General features: G+C 37.2%; 1 protein-coding gene across 2 annotated transcripts in view; it reads left to right on the plus strand.

Annotated features, from left to right (window-relative positions):
* The first annotated feature begins 78 nt into the window (after positions 1-78).
* Positions 79-25,710, plus strand: part of ADGRA3 (adhesion G protein-coupled receptor A3) — a 55,458-nt gene continuing 29,826 nt past the window's right edge. The window contains exons 1-5 of one of the 2 annotated variants that reach the window (XM_042053012.1): positions 79-552; positions 15,013-15,084; positions 22,043-22,114; positions 23,437-23,508; positions 24,404-24,475. In XM_042053012.1, the coding sequence (XP_041908946.1) occupies positions 287-552; positions 15,013-15,084; positions 22,043-22,114; positions 23,437-23,508; positions 24,404-24,475 (554 nt within the window). In that variant the 5' untranslated portion in view covers positions 79-286. Of the gene's footprint in view, positions 553-13,934; positions 14,077-15,012; positions 15,085-22,042; positions 22,115-23,436; positions 23,509-24,403; positions 24,476-25,710 lie in introns of those variants that run through there. The other variant, XM_042053013.1, reaches the window with a different exon arrangement.

Raw genomic sequence — 25,710 nt, forward strand, 5'->3', positions numbered from 1 at the left:
CGCTTGCGCAGTGGGGCCGCGGCCCGGCGGGCGCGCTCGGTGCCGCGGGGTCCGGCCCCGGCGGGAGGCGGCGCTGCTGCTGCCGCGCTCGGCCCGACCCGTGCCACACAAAGGCGGCCGCCGGCACCGCGACTCCCGCCCGCAGCACCGCATGGCGGCGGCACCGCCCCCGTGGGGCTAGGCCAGGGCGGACCGTGGCCCCCTCCCTCGCTCCCTCCCTCCGGCCTCTCCCGCCCGGCCCGTCCGTCGCCGGGAGGAGCGGAGCAGCGTCCTGCACGGCCCCGTCATGCTGCCCCCGGGCCGCCGCGCTCTCTGCCGCCTGCCGCCCTGCCGCCGTCGCCGCCCGGCGCGGCTCCTGCCCGCGCTCCTGCTGCTGGCGGTGCTGGGCGGCGGCGGTGCCGCGCTGCCCCCGGGCTGTAAGTACGACGGGCGTCCCAAGAGCGCCGGCAAAGTGGCGGCCGGCGGCCCGGCGGAGGTGAAGGTGGTTTGTAGCAACCTGGAGCTCGCTCAGGTCCTGCCTCCCGAGGCGCTGCCCAACCGGACGGTCACCCTGTGAGTACCGTCCCCGCGTGGGGGGTGGGCAGCTTCGGTGCGACGTGGACGGGGCGGAGGGGGAGTGGGAGCGCCGGTCTGAGGTAAAATGGGGTGAGGTGGGGGGAGTGGAAGCGTAGGTGACTCCCCTCTACTACTGCAGAAAGCCCCGGGAGCGGATGTGCTTTTCATGTTTTCCGGTAGTTTCCCGGGATGGTTATTTGAGAAGGGGGCGAAGTGTCGCGTAACTCACCGGCGGAGCGGCACCGTCCCGTGGAGCTCCCCCCGCACCGCCGCCCACCCCGTGGAACAGCATCCCCAACTCTCCCTCCTTCATCCCTCAGTAGGCGTGCTGTTTTTGTGTGGAGGCAGTCCTTGCTTATCCATTTGAATAACAAGTTTCAAACAGGATATGCAACTTAATCTAAAGTAAAAAATATGTTGCCACTTACTTAGACATAAGTGTGCACATGTAAAGAGAGGCTTTGCAAATTATTTTCCTTTCTGAGACATTACCGGGTCACTTTAGCAAAGAAGTTCATAGAATAGTTTGGATTGGAAGGGAGCTCTCAAGATCAGCAGGTCAAATCCCCCTGGCATGGGCAAGATCTTCCTCAGCACTGGATCTCGTCAGTGGATGGTCCCAAAAGTGGAACCCTTGCCCCTTCTTCAGAGAGGCTTATTGTACCTGTGCTACCATGGGAAGACTCAAGTGCAGCCAAGTAGTGTGCAAGAAAGTCAGTGAAAAGGAACTGAAATATGGGGTCTAGCTTAAGATACTTATCTACTTAACTGGAAATCACAGATTTCAAAGATCTACCAGTAATCTGGCATTTAAAATGTACAGAATATACTGTCATGAGAACAACAATCTGCTGCTTTTGGGAATGCTGACAGCACTGAAACACCAAGGAAAGGCTTCCTTCCAGAAGTCTTAGGTGTGAACCCAGCAGATGCACGGACCCGGACCTGTGAGAAAAGGGAAAGCAAAAAACGGGAGCTGATTAAGGCTAAAGTAGTTGCTCGTGCTTGAAAGTCTGCAAGGGTTCAGACAATATCTCTAAATGACTTGTGAGAAATGATTATAGATGTTCCCATGTGAAGTTTCTGAAGTAGGAAACAAAGCATAAAGTAGAAGTGACAGTAGTTTGATCAACAAATATGTTTAGTCTTTGTTAGCCTCAAATGCTTTGCAGCTGATTAAATGTTACAAGTATGGTATTATCCTTAAAAATTTTGATATAAGTAGATGTTAGTATGGTTGATATGCTGAAGTTCACTGTGGGGTTCTTTTGGTTCAAAAAACTTGAATCACAGCTCTGATAGCTGTGAAAGACAAGCAGATAGATACCAAACACAGCAGCCTTGCTGTGAGTGGATCTTTGTTCATCATTGCAGTGACAGAAGAATTTGGAAGAACGGTTCATCTTTCATCTTGATTTTCATACTGCTTCAATATCTAGAGCATATCTACATACACTAATTAGTAGCTTTCAATTAACCAGCCTTTGAAGTTCATAACAACTTTTGAAACATTTATTTTTCTGGTTTGAACTTTTTAATAGACATAGCAAGAAACAATGCCATTTTTTCATTGTTATTTGTAGCAAATATCTTAACTGTGTTGATACAACTTAATGAACATACACTTTAAAATTTTGCTTGAATATAAGGCAAGTATTATTAAACCAATGACCTGCTTTTTCCAAGAGTGTGGACACTAACTGTTGTGTTCGGGTTCAGAATCTTTCAAGTTTGTTGAGTCTTGAGATGTGACTTTGCCTTCTCTGAGAGTTTTTGGTTTGTTATGGTTTGGTGGTTTTTTTTTTTTTTTTTGTTTGTTTTTTATTTTATTATTATTTTTACCAAATCCATGTTAATCTTGATAGAAAGTGTTGGTGATCTGTGGGGTTTGTTGCCAAATGCCACTTCACTAACATGTTGATTAGTAGTGCCTGGATTAATTGTTACCTAATCTTTTGCCAAAAATTACATTTTTTTCCCCAAGCTGATACTTAAAATTGCAGCACTTGATGAATAGTTGTCTGATACGAGACAAACTGCCCTGAGTTGTCTTGAATCTTGATTCTTGTGGGATTCATCTATTGAGATAAGTACTAGTTCTGTTAGATCTTTTTGGATTATTGGATCACTGCAGAGATATGTAGCTGAAAATAGATCACTGTTGTGTATATCAGCTGCATTTTAATTCAGTTAATTTTTTTTTATGTTGACTCTATTTTGCACAAACCAGTTTTAAATACAGTGACCTATATAGTTTTATATAACTTTTTGTTTTTTGAATGAGTTAGGAATGATGCAAACGAAGTGATTATATGCATTTTGGAAATACTGATTTCATTCTTATTACTGGGCAACCTCTTAGATTTTCAGCTGATTAGCTACTGTGCCTTTAGCATTTACCTTTTTTTTTTCCCCAGTGAAATATTTTTGAGGACAATAGTCTCTAAAAAGTGAGAAAATAAGAGAAATAGTGGAATTTAGTATAAGCGAGTAGCATCTGAGGATGCTGGCCAGGTTCCTTCATTCTTGCACGCCATTGTAGTTAGTGGTTAATGATGATATAAGTTGGGCAAGGTCACTTAATTTGCGAAATGCCTTGGGCTGTGTTTGCCACAAAACATGTTATTGTCCCACTAATTTAGGTCAGTGTGGTGAGATTCTTCAGTTGCAATTCAGAAAAAAAAATCCTAACTTGATTTCAATTGATAAGAGATACAGTAAGTTTGTTTCATGATTGAGGGGAAAAAAGCAGACACGGGAAGAGGAGTATTAAAGTATGGAGACATGTTTATGGGAGAGTTAAGGTTTAGGATTTCTGGCAGTACTGTAGATTGGTTTTCCTTTACAATCGAGGTAGAACTAGCTGTTGCTTTATGGGGCACTTAAGTCAAATTCCAAGGTGAATTCAAGTTCATTTATAGCTAAGGAAGTGACTTTTTTCCTAGCATCATATAATAACAGCTGGTTTGGGTGCAAATGAAAGGTGTATCTACATGAACACCATAGATGGCTTTGACCTTTGTAGGTTAAGTAGCCAGATGAGATGCTTTTGGTTTGAAGATACCAAAACAGGCTGAATGTAACTGTGGCTTGTCTGCCATGCTCTTTATTTCAGTAGATACTGAAGCCATTGCCATGATGCAAATTTAAATAAGGAATGCACTGTAATAGAAGTCTGAGATAAAATGTCTGTTGCTGTTGCATTTCTTGATGCAAACTGAAATGATGGTGGTGGATGCTTGTTTGAACTTGTTGGCTATTAGCCATTGCTTTGTGTTTTGAAGAGAATGTGTAAGTCCACTGAAGGCAAGCCCATGAAGCTTATTATTTGTTGAGAATACTATTTACCTGTTACATATGTAATTGGAATAAGAATCTGAATAAGCAAAGGAAAAGCATATATATTCAGTAAAGAACTGCATTTCTGAATCAGGAGGCTTACTGCTCTGCAAACATCTCTGCTTAAGCGCATATCCTAATAGGAGCATAGGAGTACCACTGTTTGCACTTAAAAAAGTGTTAGGATTTACAAGCCAGAGCATTTGCCTGGATTTATGTTCAGTGCTTTTCAAAGATGTGCTTAACTGGGTTGCTGTTAGGAAACATCTGAAAATGTTACAGTTTTTGTCCAGCTCTAAATAAAATCATATCAAACTACATCCATTAAGCAGCTCTAAGGCATACTTACTTGGACTTCCAGATATCTGTGCAATTTTTCCATTTATGACACAAATTTAAAATTTCAAAAGTTTCAAAGCAAAATGTCACTCATATTGTAAGAAGCCACTTGTATAGCAATGTGCAGTTATGTTGTAATTATCTGAGTCGTGTGTAATGTAAATGTCCTCGCTGGAAGTTTGCCTCTTTTACAGTGCATTTCTATTTACTAACTTGATGGTACTCTTGGTGGCTATTGGTTTGGCAGTTTTTTGTTTGGTTGGGTTTTTTTTGGTGGGTTGGTGTTTTTTTTTTTGAATAGTCAATTTTAGACTGTTTAAGTGATCAGTACTAATAATTTGGGCAGTGATAACATTTTTGAAGGTACAAAGTGCTAATAATCCCCATTAAAACTTAACAATTTCTTTGACCAGTGGATACACAGGCTATGCAAAATGCATTTTACATATGAACACAAGGCAGTACAGAGCTAGTACTTGAGAACTATAGCCACAGTGTAGTAATTCACAAGTACATGTACATGCCTTTTTATCAGTGACATCTGACTCCTGAAAATCTAATAGAGTGTGTCATTTACTGATGGACTTGTGTTCTATACTTTTAGCAGATTTTGTTGAGAAGATAACCAGTTTTGTGCCTTTCTGTATGTACTTTTCCAACATGGATTCATTGCTGAGAGCTTGTTATAGGATATTGAGTACATACAGTATTCTCTTACTGTGTACACTTTTGTATGTATTTGAGTATTGCAAGAAAATTCTGACATCGCAGTATGAACAGTGTTCTCTTCTAAATTTCAATATTTAGTTCTATCTGAAAAACTATTCAGCTTTGGAAGACATCATGTTACGTGGTTTATATGTGTCCACTGGGATACACTGACAAGATTGAATAGTGTTTTCCTATTTCATGAAGTGTTGCAGTAATGACTTTAACATACATGGTGGTTTTGTAACTGGCAATAGTCTTCATTCAATATTGCATTCAATTATTGTATTGATTCATACTTCTTTTTAATTAAAAAAAAAAAAAACTTTTCTAAATAAGCATTTTTAAGTTCTTTTATGTGCCTTTCACAATAAGATTACTGTACTTGTGATTAAATACATGAGAGAACTAGAAACATGGCTTCTGTACCATAGATACAACGATACAACTGTAGCAGTTGTTACAAGCCTGGGGCTCAGGTTTTGCATTAGAGCTATGTATTGGTTACTGTCAAGTTGAAAATAGCAGAGAAGGACAGAGCTAAGTGCTGCAAAATTCTGGAGAGCCAATACAAATTTTTGTAGTGGAAACTTTTTTTTTTTTTTTAGTTCTCAGAGCTACCATATTAATGCAAAATTGCCCAATACCTTTGTTCCTAAGAAGATACGCATATAAGCAATGCTCTTCATGTGTTCATTAGCCCTTCAATTAACCCTGAAGTGACTATTAAATGTTGAATGTCTTATGCTATATCTAGCCTCAGGAAGATGTCTTAATCTTCACAATTAATACTTTTTTATTTTATTGTTGTCTTTTATTGATCAGTAGTATTCCTGGGTTTGCTTCAGAACTGCAAAATACTAGAATTTTTATTTTTATTTAATGCCAAGAGTAAAAAAATTAAACTAGAATTTGTGCTGCAGTGATGAAGAACTAATAACTTCTTATGTCTCATTGCTTGCAGTTTGCTCATGTTTCAGAGGTTATTTTTGTAATTTAAAACAACTATGGAGCTGCAAGTTTAGGTTTTTCAGAATTTAATGGTTCCCATATGTACTTTGCATGGGCCAGATATGTTGCAGGTTCATGGATTTGTCATTACTGCCTTATATAGTCTATCTTTACCATTACAGTCTATAATTTTTGAGTTCTACTCAGTTTAAATGCATTTTTGTACTATTTGTAATCCATAAAGATTAAAAACAGTTGAGCATTTATTTTCATCAGTGATAATAAACTGATTTAAATTTAAAAATGTTACATAAAGTATGTTTTCATGAGTTTTGCTTTCTGTAGTGAGATTAACAGTGAATTTTAAATTCTGATTTTGAAAATCCTATATAATCTGTTATATGTCTCTAGTCTTTACATAGTAAATAGGTGAGAATTTTATTTTCACCTTGTATTTACTGGGTGTTTAGCAGTGAAAAATGCAATGTCTTGTTGCTCTTAAAGTGCTAGAGATGATATCCATTAATTACTGTTTATGTGGCTCACTGTGTTGTGGCTTCTCCTTGTGCACTGCCGCAGGGTATGTGCAGTGGTGCAGTGCAGTGCTGCCCTGGAGTGAGTGGGATGCTAGTGCACTGCAGTGCAGAGCTTTTAGGTCCGCAAGGAGCAGCCCTGCTTTGGTTGTGTGTGTGATCCAAGCTGGTCTGCCAGTTTTGGGTGGGCTGCTGAGTTGTCCCTTCGGAGTAGGAAGCTGACCTTTTTGGTAAGACAGACCAACTAAGAGCTTCTTTTTGGGGGAAAAAACCCAAACATAATAAATGCAGATTGATTAAAGATGTTTAAGAAATAGGCACTTTAATTCCACAGTTCTGTCTGCACTGGACAGTGTGTTCTAGGATTCATCCAGACTCCAGGTGGCTGAGGGCTGTGCTGTCTTCAGGTGCTTTGTGTAAGAGTACAGTCTGTGCCATCTGCTACATCAGTTCAGTCTAGGGAGAAGAAGGTGCTTTGAGGTAGGAGGAGGGAAGTTAGAGTCTGGGTACAAAGTGAATAAAGGCAGGAAGATTGGATTAAGAGGCAGAAGCTGTTGCTGGGAGTTGGGATGAAGTTTGAGTTTTTTTGAATGGATATGTCAGTTACGGAGTTGGGAGATCAGAAAACTTAAGAGGGAATGAAGGCAGACCAAATATGGTACTGAAGGCTGAGTGTAAACTGGCTTGATATGAGATGAGCAAGATTCTTGGAAATTCAGCAACTACCTCCAAAATCACTAAAGACAGGATTAGTGTCTGTATGCCAGTAAGAAAAGATGGGTCGTATAAGGAATGGTAGTGGTGTAACATCCTCATGATGCACTGTTTCCACCTGAGCTATTTCTGTCAGATACAAGGACTCCTTATTAGTTTGCCCATGTTGTTACAGAGTGTGTTTTACCTTGAAACTTAGTACCGGGCAGAGTTTTTGCAAGTTACGCTTAGATTTCTAGAAGTGTCCTATCTGATATTCCGGACAACTTATTCCAATATTTCAAGCTGTTATTTTAGGATAACAGCCTCTGGTCCTCTGGTCTTAAGAGGAATTTAAAGCAGTTCTCAAATTTGTATGTTGATGGGCTCATTGGTGTTTCTGTGGATTGCGGTGACCTGACCTTACAGCTGTGTGCTGGAGATCCCCTTCAACCCTTTCTTCCTGCTTCTGACATAGGGATGATGACATGCTAGGGCTGAGGAGAGAAGATCTCACCCTCTGAGTGGGGAATGTTGGATCAGTATCCATCTATCTGTAAAACTGTAGCCTAAACTGGAGCTGGTGTGTTCATACCTTCCCCTCCCAGTGTCTCACTGTGTGGATGTTTGTGGGTTTTTTCTCCTCCCCTCCCTGGCTGCAGTACTAGCATTTGTCTGGCTCCATGCCTAGTCAGTTCAGGGAGCTAAGCTATCCAAAACCTGTTTAGTTCTGTAGGATTAGGATATAAATTTTTGTGAATGTATCCTTGTGTGCCAGCAGTTGACAGGAAGTGCTTGTTAACGTGTGTAGGCAAAGCGCTTTCTAGAGAGCAGGTACACCTGATAGGAAGTGTGAATACATGTGAGACTGGGTGTGACAGTCTGTGCTCCAGTTAGTACTACTGTGATGACACAGAGAATTCATTAATTTATCTGTTGTAGCAGCTAAAGTTAGGAGTGGCTGGCAAGACATCCATGTGCAGTCTTCTGTGTGAAGCAAGTTACTCTCTTGCATGTATGTATGGAGGTTTTTGGGGTCAGGTAAACTTGCACCGAACTGCAAGCTGGGGGAATCCTAAGAAGTGTACATCTGGTGACTAAGTGGGAAACCCAGGAGGGAGCAGAAGGTAGTAAAACAGGGCAGTTATTACAGAAGTTGATCATAATATCTTAAAATAATGCAGATGCTACAGATAGAAGCAGGGGGCAGAGAACTTGGAGGAAGCTTCCTAGAATGCAGTGGTCACAAGGGTTAGCCTTCCAGTGCTTTTTATTGGCTTTAGAAATGGCAACACGGAGTTAGTGTTGGAAGAAATCGGGTGAAGTTGTGTCCTCTGAATTTTCTTCTTGGTCGGCTTTTGAACCTGGGATAAGTACAAGAAAGAAAGAAAGGTTTGGTTGGTAATTTTGTAATTTCACAAGAATGTCTTCTGAAAGTAGTATGATTTTCAGCAACATTGCTACTCATTCTTGCATGCTATTTTGCCCCTCTGTTCTGTCCTTTTCTAAGATGATTTTTATTCAGTACTTTTACATAGAAAACTTGCTGAGTTGCTCTAGTGACTGGCACTGTGTTTCACTAGAAATAATTTCTCTCCTTAAGAACAGAATGTTTTTAATGAAAAGCAATAAATAAAGCATGTTGTCACATACTGAATATCAAGAAAAATATTCTTTAATGGCAGTGCATAGTGAGCATTGCTGCTTGAATGATCCAGGGATTGTGTAGGAAAAATAAAGATTCCTCATTAGATTATATGAATTTAGCACATTACCAGTTAAAAAATGGAGCAGCATAAATAGATACAGTTTTAATTCTGTAATTTCATTACTTCTGAGTGGTTTAGTTTACAATTTTAATATTGTTTAATATGCATAATAATGAAATATCGCAGGAAAACTTTTATCTGTTGCAAACTTTATTTTGCAAATGTTTCATTGCTAAGCTTCCTCAGTTATAAGATTTTTGTTGAATTGGAAAATACTGTCTCCTTTCATTAGAGTTGTGGAATGATTCATAGTTCTTTCTCTGAATAAAGCTTGTGGAGTGCTTTCATTTTAGAGTTATTTTTAAGCAAGTATTGTTTGTGTTCTGTTCAGTCTATTACTGGGTTTCTTTCCCTTTGACACCAGTAACTCACTAGAAGGCAAAATATTAACTGTTGAAAAACACTGGGTTTATATCCTTGTTAAATCACAGTTTCTACAAGATAAACTTTGAAGAATGTGTTTCTTTTTGCATGTTCACAACTTTCAGCAGAAAGCATTTTTCTTGGTTGTTCGCAGATGGTTATTTTAATCTGACTTTTGCTGGTGGCCACTTTCCCAGTCCTTAGGGTATGCAGTCATCATGAATTGATATGATTTATTATCTGTTTCCTGGCTCTCCATTTGAGTCTTTTAAAATGTCTTTTGGAAGCTACTTCAGCATTCAGCTAACAGTTACACAGTCTCCCAGTCTTCATGCAGGCTTCTTGGTGGCCGTTTTCACTATTCGGTAGTAGTGTTAATGGATGTGTGTGTGCTTTAATGATATCCTCTGGATTAGGATTCATTTGTGATGTTAGGAGATGCATTCTAAATTCCTGTCTAGTTGACTGCTGTCTTAGCAGTGGTTGTTTTATAGCTGGCAAGCCAAAATTGTTTCACAGAACAAAATTTTTTCCACTTAGTGCTTATTACCTCATTCTAATGGTAAAAAATGATCCAGCTATGTTTTTTTTCCCCACTCTGTATGAGAAAGAAAAGTTAGTACATCATCTTTAGTATCTATTGCTAAAATTCTTCATAGTACAAAGGACAGACTGGGTTTGACTGCATATATATTTTGCATGCTGGGCATCTACTGCTAAAGGATCTCGCCAATAAGTTAAGGGTCACAGTTGAGTTTCTTTTCAGTTTTGCCAAAGTCTTCTGCTAGTTCATGGAGCAAAATGGAAAATGGGCTTTCTGATCCAAGCTATATTTGACAAAGAAACATTTCAGCAATGTTCTTGGAATAGGTAAAAAGCCAGGGAGAGTTTGAGGGGGTTGGTACTTTTTTTTTCTGGAGGTACATTGTTTCAGATCACCTCTTTGTCTCTCTACAGCTCTTCTGCTTAGTCAGAGGAAGAGGGAAATGCTTTGTTGTAAGGTGACTTGAGACCGTAATTCTTTCTAGAACCTACTTTTCAGCTGCGTCTTCTTCCAAGTTTTTTGTGTTAATTCCCGTGGCCATGTTTTTTTAACACAGGAACTAACATTGCCTGTGTTCCACATTTTATTTTCTGGTATGTAGGTGTTTCTCAAGCAAAGTGCATTTCTTCCAAGCAGGTGTTGTTGATCATTTAAAAGAAAAGAAAATAAAAATCTCTTATGTAGCTCGTAAGAAATATGGAGTAACAATAACATTGGGCTATGGAAACCCCTTCATGAAATCTTCAGTGACATCATTTATGTTTCAAAGTCATTTGTTAAAGAGTTGAACAAGATGGGGATGAGTGGAGCTCTCATCTCAATGGTAGCTCTCTACTGTTTTCTCTTTAGACTTCTTAATGATGGAAAAGTTAGCATATTTTCAGAATTGTCTCTTTAGAAAAATTATGGTCTTAAACTAGTAACTTGGAGATATTATTGATCACAAATAATATCCTCTAAGTGGTACATAATAGTCCATCATTTCATTGTGCATTAATGCACAGGAACTGTGAAAGTGACTATAAAACAGCTACTTCGAGGTGAATGCTTTATCGTGTTTTGTCTTCTTGTGCCACATCTCTTAATAGTTCAAATAATGTACAGACTATATATTAATAGCAAGTTTTAACTGCATTTTTTTAAGATTAGACAACATTTTTGTGTGATTAAGTGTTTTAGATTATATGGAGTGTTGTAAAATCTATCATTTATTGTACTAAACCTTTATGGTTGAGCAACTAACAGCCTCTGCAGAGAAAATACTAAATCAGTCTGACTGTAATTTGTAAATCACGCTCAAGAGAGAAATTTACCTTGTACCCAGATATTCAAAGGCATCTACTTTAGGCCTGTTATTTTATAGGCGATGTCAGAAAACTAATTTTTTTTTTTCTTACAGAACTGTTATTTTATTTAGTTTATATTTAGTTCAGTCAGTTATAGCTACTTTTGAAGTGGTTCAGTCTCCATTTTGAATAACTTCTTTTTCTGGAAGAAATGCAGGTAAACCAGTAAATATGAAGATGAAGTAAATTGTAACTAAGATACACATTAACTTCTGTGCTACCAAAGATTGTAATTTGCTTGCTTGCTTGCTTGTGTTGACTTAGATCAACATTCCCTTGTGAACCTCATGTGGTTTTTTTCCTTAATTTCTCCAGAAGTCTGGAATTGGTCTGAAATTTTTTTCTTGCTGCTGCTGTTATGTCTTATGTTCAGTTTACATTAACTATTAATGATTTTTATAAGCTCCTTCATTTAATTCTTTATATATTATTACTATTCTTCTTCATGCATACGTTTCTGAAACCAGGAAGGGTGTTGAAATAAAGGTATTCTTTATTCGGTTTACTGGATGTATCTGGTACCTACCATTTTTACAAATAATACTTACTGTTTAGGTTGTAAACTTTTTCTCTTTGAGTAGAAATGGAAGTAGTTTCAAAGACTTTAGGATGTATAATTTTAATGCTTCAGGTTAAATTTTACTAGTTTTGTGGGCATTCCAATTTTTAGATGGTAATTATTATTATTACCACTAAACTCGCACTCTCGCAAATGTGTATACTGGTTTTCTGTTAAATGTTGTGCCATTCTTGATGGGAAGATTCCTTGAAATACATGTACATTTTTTAAGACTACCCAGGCTTCCTTGGTTTCTGTGTCTGTTTTTAAAAAACATCACTGTTTCATTTGTTCATCTAGGTTATCACAGCTGCAGGCAAGGGACAATTTTCCTTATTTTCTTCCTGTGAGGTAGCTTAATGTGTTGGACTACAGAGCTATATTCTCACAAGAGCAAATGCTATTAGCTGACACTCTAGTAGATGTTACAGGCATTATAGCAATAAAATAGCAATTTCTCAGTATACTTTAAAGTATGTTTTTCCCCTTCTTCCTTTCCACCATTCTTATGATCAGTCTTCACCTGGTATTATCTGACTGTCTAGTATATTATATTGATCACACTTGTGTAGTTGACATAAAAATTAATCTCCTGGGAGATGCCCTGGGCAAATGTGTAGTTTAACGTTTGCTGCTTGTAGAGCAGGGGGCACCAGGGATGACTTGAGATGAGCTGCAGAAATACATAATACGGTTGGAAGGTGAGAAGAAGGAATCAGGACTTGTTACCTTTGTTGAATGATTTAAGGTTAACTTCAAGAATTTTCAAACCTTCCTACCACCAGGCTGGAAATGGAAGGATTTTCAGTTTGTTCAGGTGTCTTGACTCACTCTATATGAGATGAAAGAGATTGAGTCAAAGCCAGAACTTTTACACAAAAAATACCTACTCTGTATTTGTCTAAAATTCAGAGACTTGAGGCAGTCTTTGAGAAACCTGGAGAAGAAAACTACTTAATGTAATACAGAGTTGTGTCAAAATGGTGCTGTTTTCATAGATTGCTATTTCTGTATTTTAGTTTTATCTTATTGATTGTGTGTTTTGAAGTATTAATCCTTGTCATTATATAGTAAATTTTGTGCACTGGAGGAAAGAGGGGGATGTGTGTGTATTTGGTTTATGGCTGTTGTAAAGGACATCTGAAGGATGTAGTGGACTGAGAAGAAATCTCATAGTGGCACTCTTAAGTGCAGAAGTGGTTATCCAGCCTGAAGATGTAATTGGTGTAAGTGAAGAAGTGCAGGGACATGTTGGATATGAAGGATACATTTGATGAAGGACCTGTCTGAAATTGAAGTGACTGTAGCAGAAGTTGCGGAACAATGTGACAGAGGGAATAAATTTCCAGGACAAGATGGTGTGACTGAAGAGCTTGTAGAAGAACTCAGGGATAAAATGTCTGAAGTCTTGCTTAGAATGAACTTGATTTTTGAGGACTGGATGGTAACAAATGCACATTTTTATAAGTGCACCACCATCTGCATAGTTCCAAGTCTGATGTTTGTGTTGAACAAATCGATAGAGTTTATAATAAATGTATTGGATACCTGGATAAAGGTACCATGGAAAATTTACATCTTCTGTAATGAGAAGCTCTTCCCTGCAGTCCTTTGGAGTTCTTCAGAATCAGCAAAATATTTGCAAGGTTGATCCAGCTGTTATAATGAGACATGCCTTTCTAAAAGGTGTGTCTGTCCCTTGCCAAAGGCATTTAATGAAAAGAGTATGTCAGTCTTAAATCGAGGATCATCAGATCAGCAGCTGACTTGCTAAAGGATAAGAAGAGGGTGTGGAAGTAAATGGTTATCCTTCTCGGTGGAGTCATAGAGACCTGTAATGCACAACTTATTTTTTAATGACCTGTAAAACAGTGTGAGTAAGGGGTTGATATAGTTGGGTGAGTTGATTGGTGTAATAAGGATGAGGATAAAGTGAAGAATTTTGGAAGAAGTTTGTGAAAGTAATTGGGCAATAAAATGGCAGCAACAGCACATTGTGAAAAAATGAAGAATGTATTGAGGACGAAAACACTCCTGTCTTATATAAGATGATGGGCATTGAGCTGACCAGAAATCTTAGATTCTTAGCACAAGTGATGAAGGCAGATCATATCTTAGAAATTGCTACGGAAATGGTAGAAACAGAACATCATTATTCTAGTCTGTAGATTTGTGACTTGTCTGCGTGTCAAGTACTATTTCAGTTCTGGTGGTCTTACCTCACTTTTTTTTTTTGTGTGATAAAGCTGGAAAGAACTCAAAAATTATTAAGGTGGCACAAATGGCTTTTGTGTAAAGAATAATTAAGTAAAACATGGATTTTACATCTGCAAAGAGACATCTAGTTTTGTATATGATTGCACATGGTAAAAAGAGGGTAAGTGGATTGATTACTGAGTGTTTCACTGTTTAGAAGTGGGGAACATTAAATAAAGCTGGCAGGAGGTGTTTTCAAAACGAGTGAGATGAGGCGTTTTTTTTGGAATGGAGTGTTGTACTGCGAAGCCTTTTGTAAGGAGTGTTGCAGATGCCAAAATTTGACATGATTCGAAAGGAAAATCGGCTTTTTTTTTTGTCCAACAGAGCTATGTAGTTGTGTAGAAAGTGGGTCCTTCTAAGTAAGGAAATACCCAGCTGTGCAAAGAATTTCCTACCTTAAGGATAATTAGCATCTGCTGTGATCTGTGCTTGACAAGATGGGCCTGATCCAGTTATTTCAATGGAAGAGGGAATTTGTGGTTGTGTTGTCCTTTAAGAAAAGAAAGGATAGATGAGTGTTTGCTGAGCTTATTTGCAAATGTTTCAAAAAGACTGCATTGAGGAGTAGGATGAATGTGTGAAGGATGGCTGGGAAAGGTGGTATAGTCTGGGAGAAGTGTGTGTGTGTGTGACTGAAAATGAGAGCAGAGGAAATGGGAAGCAGGCAATATGCTGCTTGGTTTGGAAAACCAAAATAGGTACAGAAGACAAGAATTTTGAATGTACTGATTGGTTCTTTAATACTTCATTTCTACTACACCAATTCTGGGGTCTTACTAGGATAATCCTGGATGGGTATGCTTCCTCTCAGATGTTATATATGTAAGCTTGCATGGTACTTAAAACAGATGACATAGAAAATCTTCTTTTTCTCCTTCATAGTATTTAAGCAGTGCTGTTGTATACACCTCGAGACAATGAGCTTAGCATTGTAGTTTGATCAACATCAACACAGGCTGTTAAACAAAATAAGTTACAGAAGAAGTGTAAGTTGCAGTGAAAGATTTTGTTGCCAAACCTATAATACATTGTTCTTGACTGGTTTTGTTTACAGGATTTTGAGTAACAATAAAATAACAGAGTTGAAGAATGGTTCCTTCTCTGGATTACACCTTCTTGAAAGATTGTAAGTACTTCTTAAAAAGCTATTTTCAGTTTAAAAATTAAGTGATATACTGTTTATGTTTCATTAATAATTCTGAGAACAGAATGTCTTAAGTAAGAGATGTGTTCTTTATTTTGATAGGTTTTTTTGTGATTGAAGAGTTAACATAGTGAAGTGTTCTCTTAATATGAATGAATGAATTGCTCATTAATATGAATGGCATGTAACAGCAAAAAAGGGATAATCTCACCTGCAGGTGAGAGGGCAGTTTCAGTGGGAAGTTTACTAGAATGCTATAATGGATGGATTTGCTTTGTTGGTTGTTTCATTATGCAAACACTTACATTGTAAAGAAAATTACTTCTTTAATTTCTTGGGAAGTGTCAAACCCTTTGTTGAACTGTTGCAATGTATATTTGCAGGGGAAGCAAGTGTATTAGAGCCTCTAAGAGAGAGTGGATTTATTATAGATTTATTGTTGACATTTATTTAAAAGGTTTTGCTGCTTACTTCACAACTTCGGTATATGCCAAATGTACAGAGGGTGGGAGTGAGTCTGATGGGAGCAACTTTTTGGATATTTTTTGCTTCCTGTTTTCACTTCCCCTTGCAGATGATACATTGCCTATGGGATAAGAAGCAGCATTGTAGCTTCTGTTACAGTCAGCTTTTTTCCAGCTGGTAGGAGGTCAGGATTGGCAGGTTGATCTACCTGGTAGCAAGCATAAACTTTAGAGATAAGGATTTTTCTAGGCCATTTGACTGGGAAAGTAGCCAGTTTCATAATCATCTCACAGCATCTAGGAAGAGTTCCAAATGACTTTTGGCTTCAGGGGATTAAAAGTATTTTATTCTTCCTCTAAAACTCAGAGGCTCCAATCCCAGTCACCTGACCTAAATAAATTCAAACACTTCTACCATTACCTCTCCCACATACCAGAAGAAAGTGTCTTTTCACTGGCAGATGAGCTTTATTGTAGAAGGAAGCTGCTGTGCCAAAGAAGCAAGGTTATCAGCAGTGATGCCATTTGCTTAGGTAATAAAGGCATCTGCTGACAGCTGTTATTTTTTGAAACTCATTACAATTTTCAGACAGGAAATACTTGAAACTCTAGTTAGTTTGAGATAATGATTTAAGTTTTCTCCATGAATCCAAATCCTAATTTTCTTTAAAGTCAAAAGAATGCAGCTTTCTTCCATTTAACTCCTGTCCTTTGTAAGGGTTTTTTAGGTTATTTTAATATCTTCTTTCATGAAAAGGAAAAGAAAGCAGAAAGGCTGGCATCATGTTTGGAACATTTAACGTAAGCTGGGGTAGCGGTATTTTAGAGGGTATGGTAGTCTCATCAGAGTGAGAACACTCCTTATTGTGCGCTGTTGTAGGAGTTAATGCATCAACAAACATTTAATAATGGCCAGGTGTCTTCATTATAAGTGGAGGGATAGCTAGTGTGCTACAGTAATTATTAATGATAATATTTTCTTCTTTTTTCCTTTCATACTTGCAAGACTTGTTTAAAAGCCATAGATATTTAACCATAGTAAAAGTAAATTTTTCTTCTTTAAATGCTTTTCTGACCTTGGACAGAAACTACTATTGTAATGAAAATAATTTTTCAAACTTAAATAGATAATCAATAGTAAAAGGAAAAACAGTCGAAAGTCACAGTAACTATTTTAAACATTCACATTATGTTAAGTAGTTTCAAATTATTTTCCTTAATGTTCATTGTGATAACTTGCATGTTTTGAATATTGCACTTTTTTGACATTTTTTGCTTATTTTATTTTTTCTTACTATTCATGCTTCCCCTTGTTTCCTTATGAGTGTAGATAAGTTCCTTTCCCCACATTTAATTTAAGAGATTAAATGGAGATAACAGAAATAAATTGTCATTATTTAAACAGTTAATTCAGACAGTATCATTGTCATTTTACTGCTTGCTAGGAGAGAGATTCTATATGCATTTCATGCTTGTTTGTTCATTCCTTGTAATGTTATATCTGATAGCAAAAATATTTGCCATTTCTTCTTAGTGGTTTTCAGGTAGAGTTTATGTATGTATTGATATATTTAAATAAAGCCTTTAGAACAATAAATCAGATGAATATGTCAGGAATGTGTATCTGCATAATAATTGATTGAATTTTAATCAACACTGACAACTTTATAATTCATCTGTTAACATACTAAACTTTTTTATCCTGTTCAGTTATTTAAAAATTTAATGAAAATGTAGATATTTTTAGATGGTTTCTATCATTTTAATAATTTTTCCTGTAAACTTGGGGACATGGTATCTGCAGCTGGCAACTTGTTGCACTTTAGATTATCATTTTACTCAAACATGTTGTCACTTGACCTCATCCCCATCTGATAATTCTTCTCTGTTACTGTTGAAAAGGGATATAGTTTTGGGGCATACAAGCAACAAATAAAACAGTGAGGGAGTTCATTAAAAATGGTGGCCCCAAGTAGCCATAATAAATAATAGTTATAATAAGTAATTAATTATTTACAGATATGTTAATTTATGATAATTTGAATTTGTTAATGCAGTATTTTCTAAAGAAGGTGATAAATTTACGAAAATAAAAGTTTTATTTTACTGGAGGGTAAAATGTTTGTTAATTATAGTAGAAAATGACTATGCTATGTCTACATCTACTCTTACAGGAAAAAAGTATGCAAGTGAGAGTAATCAGGTCAAAGATTTTAACTGTCTTAAGTGGTAATAAAAGTGTCTGTACAAAAAGATGCTAAGTATTTTAATCTCCATTATGTTTTGATATTAATTTAAAATTCAACAAAGGCAAGTGCAGAGGATCCTGCACCAGGGGAAGAGTAACCCCACATACCAGCACAGGCTGGGGGCTGACCTGCTGGAGAGCAGCTCTGTAGAGAAGGACCTGGGGCTCCTGGTGGGCACCAAGTGTCCATGAGCCAGCGGTGCCCTTGTGGCCAAGAGGGCCAATGGTACCCTGCATTAAACATTGCCAGCACTCAGCCCTGGTGAGGTGCACCTGGAGTGCTGTGTCCAGTTCTGGGCTCCTCAGTACAAGAGAGACATGGAGCTCCTGGAACAGGTCCAGAGGAGGGTGACAAAGGTGATAGAAGGGACTGGAGCATCTCTGTTACCAGGACAGGCTGAGGGAGCTGGGCCAGTTCAGCCTTGAGAAGAGACGACTTGGAGGGGACCTCATCGATGTCTTTCAGTATCTGAAGGGAGGGTGTCAGGAGGATGGAGCCAGGCTCTGCTCAGTGGTGCCAAGCAACAGGACAAGAGGCAACGGGCAGAAACTGATGCACAGGAAGTTCCACCTGAACATGAGGAAGAATTTCTTTACTGTGCAGGTGACCACACATGGAACAGGTTGCCAAGGAGTCTTCCACACTGGAGATATTAAAGAACCATCTGGATGCAGTCCTGTGCAGTGTGCTCTGGGATGACTCTGCATTTGGCGAGGAGGTTGGACCAAGTGACCCACTGTAGTCCCTTCCAACCTGACCCATTGGGTGATACTGGGAAATGTAAAAATTCTGTCATAAGCATTTGTTGGATTTGACTGCATAAGATCTGCACCCCAGAGAGCCGTGGAAGGGATAGGCTGACTTTGTAATATGTGTAATGTATAACCTATTTCTGTAATTTCTTACCTTGTGGTCTTCCTTCATTTCCCTTTTGAAAAAACATTTCATGTAGGAAGAGTCCATGGTAGCTAATATGTTTCCCATCTGACATTCATTTTCAAGTAATGTTAAGGAAAAAAAGATAATTTATCCAATGGTAGTTACGAAGACTTAATAATGTATACCTGTCAGTATGTATATATAGGCATAGTTTGTTTGTGCCTGCGGGATGCTTTATTAAATAATTAAGACAGTCTTCATTGTGCTGAGACAGAAAGCAGTAAATTTTAAAGTATGTATATGTGCGCTTTTAAATCATAGATGACTGGCTACTGAAACGGTTCATTACAAAGTGTAATAAAATTAAAGGTTTGGGGTTTTTTTTACATGGCAAACCATATTTAAATACAAGTAATCTTTCATCAAGATACTTTTCACATCTTAACAAGAACATTAGGCGCAAAAAATATTTTTGTTGATAAGTTGCTATTTGTCCACTTAATAATGGCTTTGATAAAGGGCTGTTCTGATTTGGCACAACAGTATCCTCTGTCATGAGAATGGTTAAACAGAGTTGCGTGATGCTGAAATCTGCATCCTGTGAGGTTTTCAGGCCTTCATTGGATGTGACAGTGGGGCAGTTGATCTGATTTAGTTGTACTTTGAGCCAGAATTTGGATTACATGACTGACATCAACGCATCCCTTGAAACCTAAGTTTTTTAACTCTCCTAACATCTGTTAGTTGCCTTTGCTGATGAATATGCGGTACCCTTATTTACAGTGTTACTTAGATTTTGGAGTAAATTAAGAATCTTCTATTAGATTCTCAGTGTAAGATTGCTCTACTGCCTGGCTGTAGAGCACTGTTCTGTTTTGGTGTAGGGGTGGGTATTTTTGTTTGGGGTTTTTTTTGGAGTGGTTTTCATTTGGGGTTTTTTTGTTTGTTTGGGTTTTTTGGTTGGTTGATTTTTGTTTGTTTTCCTTGTTTTGTTTTTTAGATGTATTCTTGATAGATGGAAGATGCAGTTACTATAATATAAAAGATGTTACCCTAACTCAAATCCTCTCTGGCGTTTCTATTGGACAGGTTTTCTTCCATTTGGACAAATAAGTATCCATAGATATATCTTGTTGGTTGAGCTTTGCCAAAGAAAAATTAAAATCAACATCTGAAATCATTAATTTCCTGTTGCTAAAACTAAAATATGGTTTATACAAATGTATTCATAGGTGTTAAAAACAACAAAAATTTTAAAGCCAAACACAACTTTCTAATGAGGTTGTCTCCCCCACCTCCCTTTTATGTGAGAAATACAAATCTGTTGGTTTAACCACTACTGTAATTGCTTCATTTAAAGACTGTCCTAGATGCTGGAATCCTGGTAGTTGTACCAGCCTGTGTTGTATGAACATCTTTTACTGTTTCTGAAGAGTTGCTAGACATGTCAGCACTGTTAATTTTGAGATCTTATGGTATCTCTTCTATTATGGTATCTTTCGGTATCTTTTCTATTTTCCTCTGCAATACTTTTTGGTAAATTGATATACAGCTAGTGCCTACCCAAGGACTGCCACTGGGAAGGGTAAAAAACCCCAGCCAAACAGAGGCTCCCCAGCTGTTATAGTTGCAGGCTGAGAAGAGTCTTAACGCTTTGGACATTCATTGATATGAATCCATTGCAGTGGATTTTTGAAAGAGTCGTATCAGGGAGTACGCTTTGAATTTATGGAGTTAAATTAAAGATCCCTGAGTCTAGACTAGTGGGTTTCCAAGGCTTGTTGTCAAGGTTTTTCTCCCTCAGTGGCTTCAACAGTGAGATTTTAAGTGGGAGTTACATGATTTTAAATCAAAATTTGAAATATGAACAGAAGGTATCATTTTTCTTCCCTACATCAAAGACTGATGGTAAGTGAGCGATGAATACCTTTTATTAGTGTCAGGTTTGTCATAGTCTGGTACACCATGGTGTTTATATGCCTGCTGAAAGAACCAGTTCTTCAGGCTCCTGATACTACTGCGTTGGAAGTACTCGGCAGTTCCTGCCACCATAGCAAGGGAAGGAAATAAAGTTGAGATAAGACAAGTGTGTATATGAAAACCAATTTACTGCAAGGTGAATTTAAAGTACTTCCAAGTATTTAAAATGTTTAGGTATAGCATTCATGTGTGATACGTGTGCCATGGCGCTGTCTCTTGTACCATGATTTGTTAATCTGTCTTCAGGAAATGCTGTTGTGAAATCTTGGGATGAATTATGATTTACTCATGTATATCTATGTGATGGTAGAGGTAATTCTCTTGGGCAGTTCTCTTTCAGGCAGAATTATTAATGTTTTGGTAGACGTATGAGATATTTTTTCTACTCTTGCAAATTCAAACACTGTTTTTAAGTGAAAGTATTATTTTTCTTATCAAATGTAGAAGTTTGGATATTATGGAGTGAGAAACTTTACGTGTAGTAATATGTGCCTGTGAAGTTTCAGATAGTAGTAAAGTAAAAATCTAGGGTGACTAGGGAGGTGGAAGTAATTTTAGCAGTCGTGCAGTGATAAAGTTTGTTCAAGACTGTACAGGTGTTGTCAGCTGCTTTCTGTGACCTTTGAATTAAGCTGTATCTGCAGAATATCTCAAGTTAGGAGTTAAAATTCCTAAATCACTTGTACTATTAATAAAGCAGTTTAGTGGTTTACATTTCTCCTTGCAGTCTCTGGAAACTTAAGATTAGAAATTTTCTCTGAAGTTTTTTCACCAGCTGTATTTGGGATTTTCAGCTAGGGCTTTGCTTTTGTGCCAGCAACATAAGTGGAAATTTTCAGTGTTGTGTCTTCGGTGTATTTTTAAGATCATGATTTGCTTTTTTTGGTAGATGTTGGGCACTACTGAAGTATTGAAAATTGGATAGGCTAAAGAAGTCAACATTGTGCTAGACAGTATCATACTGTGTAATAAGCAAATGTCTCTCCCTGCATAGCTATAACCTGTTCACACTGTGGCAAATTATCTTTGACTCTATACCATTTCATGTAATACGAACTGATAAAGTGTTTAAGGGAATACACATGCTGCTTCTATTCTTCCTTGTTGTTAAAATACAGATTTTTCCAATTTTGAAAGATGCTATGTTAGAGAAAATAAAAATGTGTTGTTGGGGTTTTCCTTTGGTGTTTTGTTTTGGGGTTTTTGGGGGGTTTCTTTGTTTTTGGATTGTTTTGGGGGGTTGGGTTTGGGGTGGGGTTTTTTTTGAGTTTCTCAAGCAAATTGAGACAAATTAGGTATATCTTTATGACTATATCTGTTTTAAAGTGTTATTTATGGTAAATGTTATGTCTTAATTTTTTTCCACAGGGATCTTAAAAACAATCTTATTAGTACCATAGATCCAGGAGCTTTTCTGGGGCTTTCATCTTTGAAAAGACTGTAAGTAGTATATTTGGCTAGTCAGTTTCAACAGAACAAACAAAAATCTCCTCAGAGAGAGTAAGTCTGAGCTTCTGGAAGTTTAGACAGCAAAGTTATTATATATTAACAGTTGAATATATATGCTGTCTAAATACATACACACACATGCATAAAACAAAGTTTGCTTTCAGTCTTACGACTGAAGAACATCTGCTGCTTGTGGCTTGGCAGTCTCACTTGTTCTGACAGTCTCTTGTATTACTCCTTTCTTTTTGTATTTGAGTGGCTTGAAGCATCACTGGGTGGATATTTGTTCAGAGCTTTGATTCCATCAAATCTTGTTTTGTTGAACGTTAAACTCATGATTTTTATTTTCCAAAGGTTACAATGGAACATGGAGTCCCTTGCTATTAATACTACACTGAAGTTGCAGCACTGTTAGGGCTGCTTTAGTGAAGGTTTTGCCAACATTCCCATTAACATATTTTTGGGGGATTCATGCCTTGGCTGTAAAAGTTCTGTACCACATGAAACTTGAAAAACAAAAATTCAGCATTATTGCTTTTCTTTTCTTTTTCTTCTTTCTTTTTTTAAAACACTTCAGATTTTTGGAATATTTTTACAACTTTTAATTCTTAGTGAATTTCCACTACCTCCCTCCACCCTGTTTCTTGCTTAAATTTTTAGAGTATATATGTTCATTTGTAACTGATCAGATGATCTGGCTCACTTAAAAGAAAGAGTATTGGTAAATGCACTTCTGAAAACCTTAAAAATAAAACTGAAGCACCAATTCTGGATCGTTAATACTTGCAAGCTTAATTTTTATTACTTTAAGAATATTTGGCAATTTGATCCAAGACCTATATTGAAAAATATATAACTTTTAACTATTTATCTAAGTATAATTATAGAAGTCGTCTTTTTTTATGTATCATAAAGGCACTAGTATAGGTCTCTGACATGTTAAAAAAACAAGTGATACGTATCTCTGTGTGTGTATATATATATACACACACATATATACATACTACACAAATATGAAAATTTACTTGGTAGGGGTGTAAGCCAAGCCTGTTTAAAGAAATTTATTGGTAAATCTAGACTTTTTGAATTGTATATGGACAAACTATAATTACTTAAGAGATGGATTAAGGAGTCTGTGGGCATGTGTATACACCCATATAGCAATACCTTGTGGGTTTTCTTGAAAAAGACCAAATATACATGTGGTGTAATCTGTTGCTCATGAATTTTTGTTTAAATACTTCTGTTAGCAGGCTGTATTTCATTTGGAAATAAACGCGTTTGTTCCAATTTTTCCTTTTTTCTATTTATAGAGACTTAACTAATAACCGAATAGGCTGTCTGAATGCAGATATATTTAGAGGACTTGTAAACCTTATTAGATTGTAAGTATAATTTGTTCTATATAAATACACTTATGTTTCAGTCTTGTGCCAGTTAACATTCTGTGTTTCAGGGGGAGTAGTTTATTTAAGTGTGCTGCTGAAAGACAGCCAGTGCCTATGGTTGTGGTTTGTTACTCAGTAGCAAGCGTAAAAACAAGTGTTGGGGCCAACCCAAACCACGCTGTTCAGTGGTCTGCTGACTTCGCAACAGTTTTCCAGTTCTTAGAATGTATAGCAGGGAGGGAGACTAGCAGACTGTACAAAATATTTTCTTCAAAAAAATATTTCAGCATTATAGACTCTTTCAATATCTATGCCTTCTCTACTGTGGCATTGGTGTAAGTATATTTTGCTGGCTGTCTTGCATGTTTTGAAGTCATTCATTTACTGTAACAGGATAACACGTATGATTATGGAATATTTCTTTGCCCTGGTTGTTAGTTTCTTACACACAGTGCTTTCACTGATATATAGAAAGTGATATGGATAATATTTTTAAAAAGCATTCTGTTAGATGGAACATGCTTCCTAGAGCATGTTAATAGGAACACATCAGTTCACCGTGAACAGCAAAATTAATTTTACAATTCTTGAAATTTATGCTCAACGTGTGCTAGTTTTTGCTTTAAATGGAAGTAAAGTCTTTGCATTTAATTTTTTTTTTCCCAATCTTAAAATTCTTCACCTAAACCAGGAGTGTTAGAGAACAGTTTATTTGGAGATCTTGCTAGGCTATTGAGACCTGATTATTACTCTTACAGTCTTCTGAACTATGACAGTGTCATAATAGTAACTTAAAACTTTTAAACATAGTGTTATCTTGAAGAGAGGGGTTTTTTCTATTTCAAATGTCAGTTGTCTGAGCATGAGTTCAAGTCATACTTTTATTTTTCAGGAATCTTTCTGGAAATCTGTTTTCTACACTTACGCAGGGAACATTTGATCATCTTGGTTCACTAAAGTCTCTGTAAGTACTTGCTGCATCTGGTCTTAATTTGCATGATCATTTGTGTTCTTAAAAAAAACCATTTTATATACACTTGCTTGTACTACAGTTTTGTATTTTTACTTTTAATCCCCATAACAATATCTGAATAAGCACGTGGCAAGTGCATGTATATGGGTATTTGGGTGTTTATAAAAGCCCCTTCAAAAGTTGCTCACTATTTGTTACATTATTCTGAAGAAACAAAGCTCTTCTCCCATTTGGGCTTCCAAAAGCTTTATTCTATATGTGTCATTTATTAATTTATAGTAAATAAATAGCATTTGACACCTTTATAGCAGAGGGAACAAATACTTTTAAGCAAGATGTTAGTCCTTTGTGAACAGTATAGTTTTGTTACACATAACAATGGGAACATCTCAACCTCATGTCATTTTGCTCTCTCTTGGTTTCCTGAATTGTAATCTTGTGCAAGAAAGAAAGTATATTTAAAAAATAAGTGCTGATGATCAGCTTATGCTTTTCCCTGGTAGTCAGGGCAGCTGGCTTACTGTACTGGGGCTTTATCAAAAGCTTTGGTTTCTGAATTTGACACCAAGTTAATTTCTTGTTTATAAAGAAGAATGTTTCTTTCCCTCCTCCGTCTCCTTAATTGTTCATAAGTTGTTGTTCCTGATATTTTAATTGTCTGCATAAAGGTTGCTGTCCAAGAACACCACAGATGTGACAAGAGAACCTGGATATAACGGTTGCCATTAAAATAATATCTGTCTGGAGGAATTCATGTGAACAAACACCAAATGGGGTTTCACAGGAATGTTGATTTAGTGTTTGAAGTGTTCTGCCTGTGATGTTGTGTTACCCTCTAGACATCTATAAAAAGAAAATGTTTTCAGTAGAGGTAAAAACCAGTGTAGACATAGCCATATATTTTGGTACATTTTTATCTGTTTCTAAACAGATAAAATACTAATTTCTGAACCGATAAAATTAATTAATCCCTTAATTTAGCCGTCTTCAGCAAACATCTATGGGGTATTTGGTATGGCTTTTTAGTAGAAAGTACAGAAGTACTGAAAGTACAGAGAAGACTGTGAGTCAATTAAAAACCTTGTGATTTTCATATGAAGCAGAATAACATTGTATGAATACTGCTTTTGAAAAGAGAAATAGTTGAGCTATTTTTAGTTCTGTTGATTTTACTGCTAAAGCATTTGATTGCTACAGTGAAGCAATGAAGTTTCTTCTTAGGTTAT

This window comes from Corvus kubaryi, unplaced genomic scaffold (assembly GCF_017639235.1).
Source record: "Corvus kubaryi isolate FWS band 111438036 unplaced genomic scaffold, C.kubaryi_AGA036_p1.0 split1-131, whole genome shotgun sequence".
NCBI lineage: Eukaryota > Metazoa > Chordata > Aves > Passeriformes > Corvidae > Corvus > Corvus kubaryi.